The following is a 7,533-nucleotide window of genomic DNA, read 5'->3' as shown; positions in this document are numbered from 1 at the left end:
AAAAAAGAAAAAAAATACAAAAGGAAAAAAGAAAATGAAAAAGAAAATTAAAACATATTTCACACTTGTATTTGTATTTGCTAGTTAGCAATAATGAAAAAAAGAAAAAAAACAGAAAAAGAAAAAAAGGAGAAAAAATGCAAGAAAAAGAAGAAAAAATACAAAAAAAGAAGGAGAATAAAAGAAAAAAAAAAGACGAAAAAATAAAAAAGAAAATAAAATATGAAAGAAAAAAAGGAAAACGAAAAAGAAATGAAAGAGAAAATGAAAAAAAGAGGAAAAGAAAAAATGAAGGAAAAATTTGAAAAATGAAAAAAAAAAAAGAAAAAAAAGGAAAGTAATAGAAAATAGAGAAAGAAAAATACATGAGAAAGACTATAATTATGAAAAATTGATAGGCAAGAGGAGACTATGAATTGTAATTAATTGAAACTAGGCTAAATAAGGTAATTAGGAGTCAATATTGGCTAAGTTATGTAATTATCTCAAAAATAACTAATGTGACTCATTTATACAACCTCAACCATCATAAAAAAAATAGAAGAAAAAAATATGTGAAATTAATGAACAATCTTTCGAGTTTTTGTCGATATCCACTCCCATAATACCGAACACCACATAATAGTCTTCATTTAATTTTTCGACTGAGCATGAATATAATAAATATAAAAAACATAGCAACTTAAAAAAAAATGCAATCGTTTCTAAAAAGTCTTACAGTGCCTCTATTTAAGGGCTAATAATTAACAATATATAATAAAAGGGATTCGAAAAACAATACTTAACCGCATGCCTACATCTATATAACGGATATTCTGTGTTAGTGTTTGGGTGCATTCAAATTTCTTTGTTTATCTATATATTTTTTTTATGTTAAAATTGAATTCTGAATTTTAGTATTAGTTTGTAATGCTTGATTTTTCAAATCTGAATATTTTATTTCCTAAATTTCTATAATTGTATTCAATTTTTTCTATTTGATTCTATCTTTTTTAATTTTCAAAAACAAAAATATACATATTTTAGTTTTATCGAGTATATACATTTTGAATATAAAAAAATAAATAATGCAACATCACTCTTACGAATTTAATCATTAAAAATAAAAATAAAAATATATAAATCGATGTTCAATCTTTATAACTCTTATCGATATTCATTATCACAAGTTGATCACCACTATATAGCATTCACCTTATACCCCAGGTCAAATTTTAACATGGATGTAATAACGCCAAAAGGTAATGCGATCAATGTTTACAATGTCTTACAATATTTTCATTTGTAAACTATAATATGAAACAATAAATAATGTCATGAATGTGACTATTAATTATTTTAGGGGTTATGATAATAAAAAAATTTGGTGACTTTTTAGTTTCTTAACATTTAATATTTAATATAATTAAGAGAAATAAATGAGTGTTTTTTAATTTATTTTAATCTAGAACATAAATGAGAAAAAATAAAGAAAATCCCAAAAAGAGAATAAAGATAAACTTACTTCTTGATCAAAGAAAATGTCATATCTTTTCTTTTATTTCTAACTTTATTATTATCAGTAGATTGTATATTTAAAAAAAATAAAAAATTATATAACGAAATATCAGTAAATTTTTATTTCAGCAATAAAATATTTAATTGAAAAGTATTTCATGTTTTCCTTTGATGCAGAGTGTAAATTTATGTTATAGAGTCTTGTTTTTTTAGAATACATAACTTATTTTGAATAAATAATTAATTAAAAATTCTAAAATAAACAACAATAAGTATATATACTCATATATATATATTTCTTAATCATTCAAACTTCTACCTTTTGAATGGGTTCAATTTTTTATCATAGCCTTTTTAATTAGCTGACATAGTTTAATGTTAGGTTATGAGGTGAATTTTTTTTAAGAAAATATCTCAATTGGTTGATATTTTAAGAAAACATACTTAATTGAGGCGTTTAATGGGTTGTACGGTGATTAAGCAGATAAGAGGTTGATATTTTAAGAAAACATATTCAATTGAGGCGTTTAATTATGAAAGTTGAATTTTAAATAAGAAAATATAATGAAAAATCAAGAGGATTAAAATTAAATAAATGTGAGCTTCAGTGATATACCACATAATTTAAATTAGAGAGAATTGAACAAAAAGAAGAAAAGTGCTCTATTACTTCTAAATGGTTTATATGTTCCATTGCTTTCAATAATAACCTTAAAGTTCTTGATGTCAAATAATAAACCTTCATTCAGAATTTTCTTCAAGATGTACACCAGATTTTTCCTTATTTCAACATGCATTAAATCGATCTAGCCAAATAGAAACCTTGGTGACTATTCAAAGACATAATAAAAATTTACAATTAATTAAAATGAGGCCAAAATACCTTCTAGTATAAAAATCATATCCAAAGTAATAAACTCAACTCGCTATTTCTCTCGGTACTAACGGGTTCTTACATTCTAAAAACTCCCTCACAAGTCAGTCGTTTCTACTACAATTTGTAAATCAAGAAAGGATTAAAAAAACATGTGTTGCATAAGTAGAAAGAAATTACAGAAAAATATAATATTCAGAAGGGACCAAAAAAAAAAAGATCAAAAACAAACAAAAAAAAAAAAACATGTGACCTTTAAAATACATGTTTCACATTTGGTCTAGTGAGAAAATTCAAACAAAAAGTAGTAAGTAGAAACACAAAGCTTAAGCAAATATTAACCTAAAAGGTCAGGTTGTTACTTAAACTTGGTTTGTACAACTTTATCTTTTATATATGCAAAGGAAGGTGGAAATGAACATTGTAGCAATATTGAAGAATTTTCAGATTATGTACTATCCCATTCTAATAGAGTAAGTATTATATATTTACTATAAGAGACTTTCCACATTACTAACTCCACTCTTCCTCATTCTTAAAATTATTATATAATTAATAGAGTTAAATATAGTGACCTTTGAATTTTCTTTAAACACATAAATATTTAAATGAAAAAAAAACTTAATTAATGTCAAAAAACCCACAAAAAGATAAATAAAACTAGAGGTCTCTAAGGCATGTCGCATAGGATGGACCAACATTCTCTTATTTTAATATATATATATATATATATAGATATATAAAATTGGTTTTTGTTATTTGCCTTAAAAAGTGCTCATCCTGTTTTAGAATAGTTAACACTTAGTTGACGTGACTCCTTAAGAGAATATTTATCAGGAACTTATATTACAAAATTAGTCTTATTAATTACTTCATTGGTTTAACAAAGAATGATCTATTTTGACTTGACACAAAGTTTAAGAAAATAAAAAAAGACTTTTGAATCTTATGATCTTAAATTAAAATTATGTCAAATGTACCAAAATGTCCTTTAATCCTGTGATCCTAAATATGCCATATGAAAAGTTGAAATTAAAATATTATCAAAAAAAGAAAGAGATCATTTTTTTCAAACGGACTAAAAAAAGTAGATCCTTTTTTTTGAAACGGAGAAAATATGCTTTAAAAATATAATTTTGAGTATATAACTGTATGTAGTCATTTAATAATAAAAATAATATTTAAAAAACATAATATAGTTCTCTTAATTTCATAAAAGGAATAACTAAATTGAAACAAGGTTTACCAAGAGGGCTAATTAAAATAAAATTGGAAAGTATCACGTAAATTGGGTGGGAGGGAGAAAGAAGTATATTTTTGTTTATATAGTATTATATAGGGGTGGGCAAGGTATGGTATATACTGAATATCAGATCGAAATTGAAATTTTTTATACCGCGGTATGGATGTTATGGTATTTGATATGGTATTTGGTAGGAATTTTAAATTATTTTGATATTTGGTACGATATTTGGTATTTATGCAATATATATCGAAATACCGTATACCGCACCAAAGTTTTTTAATAACGTATAAAAGCCATATATATTATATTTAATATTATTAAATATATTTGTATATCATCCATTAGCCAATTGAACACAAAAATAGCTTTTATTCAAAAATAAAATTTTGGAAAGCTTATTATTTAGGAGTACTATGCTTCAGTTTAGGTACTCTTATTTAGAATTTGCATCTCGGACTATTCAATCGTGATTGAAATGTTATTTTTGTGTAATTGATTAACAAAGATATTTGTTAGCCTAACATGATTGAGTCGTTTTTAAAATTTAAAACTATAGTTTTTTTATATGAATATTTGTAATTATAAATCAAATAAAGTATGGTTATCGAATTACTATACTATAAAATATCGAAATCGAATTTAAAAATACCGAATCATACCGAACTAATTTGATATGGTAATGGTATTGTTCTTTTAGATACCGAAAACCGAAGTTACCGTATCGAAGTTTAAAATACCGTACCATGCCCATCCCTTTATATTTGGAGAAAATGCACTATTTTCATCCTAAACTATACACGAAATTGTTGAGATACAGCCAAACTTTAAAAGGATCCTATTACCCTGGACTAATTAAAATCATATTTTTGGCAATCTTAATGCCTACTTGGTATATACGCATGCCTACGTGAATCTTCAATGTGTTGATTCACTAATGTGCCATGTATGTATTGTATAGCCATTAAGGTTATCAAAAATATATTTTCAATTAATCCAGAAGAAATAAAATCCTCTTAAAATTCGAATATTTTTTGAGTAATTTCGTGTAAAGTGCATGGTAGAAACAAAACATTTTTCCTGTATTATACTTATTATATTAGTTACTAATAGCTAGTCAACCAGTTTGACGATGGTATCAGTATTTGAAAGCAGCAAGAAAGGAAAATTAAATTGTGGAGGAGAAAAAGGTTAGGTTGAGACTTGAGAGTCGATGAAAATACCAACAATGGGACACGCTTAGTTTATTCGCATAAAAATCACGTTCTTCCTTTTTATTTAGTGTTCAGATGAGGCGGATATCTGAATAGGAAAGGCAGAAGAAACAGAGGTGTGCTAATAGTGGATATCATGTCCAACTATATAACAATTGGACCATGAAGAGATAAGAGAAACAAGATAATCTACAAGTTGAGATTTCTGTAGGTCTAGTTGAAGGAGAGACACATATCCAACTAGTCCTTAGCCAAAGGGAAAGAAAGATACTAGTGCTATATAATTTTAATTTGAGATCTTGCCTTTTTATATCTGCATCTCTCCTCCTCATTGATTGAGGGAAGAGAGAAAGAGAGAGAGATTGAGAGCTTTTCTCTTTTTTTCTCCCAAAATGGCAAGTTGGGTTCTATCAGAATGTGGTGTCAGACCACTGCCAAGAATCTACCCAAAGCCCAGACCAGGGTTAGCTAGCTCCACCGCCACCACCAATATAAATCTGAGAATTTCACCTACACGCACAGATCTGGTGTCGAGGAACTGCTGGGCATTGAGGGTTAGTGCACCACTTAGGATCCAAACTGTGGGAGAAGAAGAAAAAGAGGATAATAAAAAGACAAGAACAAGTAATGATGAATATTTCGACCCAGGGGCACCACCCCCATTCAAGCTATCTGATATTAGGGCAGCTATTCCTAAGCATTGTTGGGTCAAAAATCCATGGAGGTCCATGAGTTATGTCGTGAGGGATGTCGCTATTGTCTTGGGACTGGCGGCTGCCGCTGCTTATTTGAACAATTGGGTTGTTTGGCCTCTTTATTGGTTTGCTCAGAGTACAATGTTTTGGGCACTTTTCGTTCTCGGTCATGATTGTGGCCATGGAAGCTTTTCAAACAACCACAAGTTGAACAGCGTTGCTGGACATATCCTTCATTCTTCCATTCTTGTTCCTTACCATGGATGGTTCGTAATTTCTTTCTTCAAAACTCTTTTTCTTTTTCCCTTTTCAAATCCAAGCAACACTGTTGTCTGTCTGTCTATCTAATTGGTTGATTGGTTATTGTTTAAATTCATGTTTCAGGAGAATAAGCCACAGGACTCATCATCAGAACCATGGACATGTTGAGAATGACGAGTCCTGGCATCCTGTAAGTTTGTTTTGATGCACTTGTCAAAAACAACTACTATTATTTTTGCCTCCCTCTAACCCTCTTTGCTCTTCCCAGTTATCTGAGAAGGTTTACAACAGTTTGGATTATGCCACAAAGAAATTGAGGTTCACTCTACCCTTCCCCTTGCTGGCATATCCTTTCTACCTGGTGAGTTCCTACTTCGTATTCTTTCTCCATACTACTTTTGAAACAAAATATTTTGACACCATTCATAATAATCACAGTGGGGTAGAAGCCCTGGAAAGAAAGGTTCTCACTTTGATTCAAACAGTGATTTGTTTGTCCCAAGTGAGAAGAAAGATGTGATTACTTCAACTTTGTGCTGGACGGCAATGGCTGCATTTCTCGTGGGTTTGTCCTTTGTCATGGGTCCTATCCAATTGCTTAAGCTCTATGTCATTCCCTATTGGGTTAGTCAATTTTCCAACCTTCCTTTTCCCTAACTTTTTGTTTCTTCTTTTTAGACTCACATTATTTAACCTTAAATTCAATTCAACATTGTAGGGCTTTGTCATGTGGCTGGATATAGTTACCTATTTGCATCACCATGGCCATGATGATAAACTTCCTTGGTACAGAGGAGAGGTATAATTTTGATTTTGCTGTTTAACATTATGCCAGTATCTCCTACCACTAAGCCAGAATACCAAATGAAATGCTTCTGTGTTTACACGTTCTAACAAGTCTTTTCATGTCTTGAAAAATATTACTCCTACTATTTTATACTCCCACTTTTTTGGGATATAAGTTTAGTTGTTAGTTACTCCTATTGTATAAAAAAGAATTGGATAATTGATTATGTATGTATGAAACAGGAATGGAGTTATCTGAGAGGAGGGCTTACAACGCTTGACCGTGATTATGGATGGATTAACAACATCCACCATGACATAGGGACACATGTGATACATCATCTCTTCCCTCAAATCCCACACTATCATTTGGTAGAAGCAGTAAGTATCACAGCATTTTATGTAATTAAGCTGCTGCTCCGAATGACGTCTATTGGTCTTAAGTTACTTTATTTTTGGATTTGCAGACTGAAGCTGCTAAACCAGTGTTAGGGAAATATTATAAGGAGCCAAAGAAGTCAGGGCCTCTACCATTTTACTTGTTGGGATATCTCATTAAAAGCATGGAGGAGGATCACTATGTCAGTGACACAGGGAACGTAGTATATTATCAAACTGATCCTAACCTTTCTGGATGTCAGAAATAGAATCCTAGTATAGCAAATACCTGTTAATCAGGCAGGTGATTCTTTTTCACTAACACTATGGACATGCTCATTCGATTCAAGTTGGTTGTATAACCACAAGTGAGTCAGCTAGCTCCCCCCCTCCATTAAAGAATGGGGAAAGTTCTATATTCAATTGTTTCCATATTGTAATAATTGAGTGGAGAAAGATATTACTACTATCTTGAGGACCTTATAAACGACCTCCTGTTGGGTTGACCGAGAAAGTATATTAGTATTACGTATTCTGGATTCGGAAATGATTATAAAAAGATACCAGTCCACAACTTTTATTTTA

At 29.8% G+C, this 7,533-nt stretch overlaps 1 protein-coding gene across 2 annotated transcripts; it reads left to right on the top strand.

Annotated features, from left to right (window-relative positions):
- The first annotated feature begins 4,733 nt into the window (after positions 1-4,733).
- LOC107873310 (omega-3 fatty acid desaturase, chloroplastic-like) lies at positions 4,734-7,533 on the top strand. 2 transcript variants are annotated; one of them, NM_001325029.1, is given in 12 exon segments: positions 5,183-5,429; positions 5,431-5,453; positions 5,456-5,789; positions 5,908-5,974; positions 6,053-6,145; positions 6,223-6,408; positions 6,503-6,583; positions 6,814-6,951; positions 7,038-7,184; positions 7,186-7,199; positions 7,201-7,218; positions 7,221-7,417. In NM_001325029.1, coding segments are annotated over 12 exon segments (1,320 nt in total). In that variant the 5' UTR covers positions 5,183-5,220; the 3' UTR covers positions 7,231-7,417.

The sequence above is a fragment of the Capsicum annuum genome, chromosome 6 (assembly GCF_002878395.1).
Source record: "Capsicum annuum cultivar UCD-10X-F1 chromosome 6, UCD10Xv1.1, whole genome shotgun sequence".
Classification (NCBI taxonomy): Eukaryota; Viridiplantae; Streptophyta; class Magnoliopsida; order Solanales; family Solanaceae; genus Capsicum; species Capsicum annuum.
The sequence above is the reverse complement of the archived record's forward strand: the minus strand, read 5'-3'. Positions and strand labels throughout refer to the sequence as shown.

Bases quoted from the DNA above. Each gene is read 5' to 3' on its own strand.
- LOC107873310 (XM_016720107.2), top strand. From the start codon at position 5,221: ATGGCAAGTTGGGTTCTATCAGAATGTGGTGTCAGACCACTGCCAAGA. The intron at 5,790-5,907 runs GTTCGTAATTTC...TTCATGTTTCAG, and splicing joins CTTGTTCCTTACCATGGATG to GAGAATAAGCCACAGGACTC. The intron at 6,584-6,813 runs GTATAATTTTGA...TGTATGAAACAG, and splicing joins TTCCTTGGTACAGAGGAGAG to GAATGGAGTTATCTGAGAGG.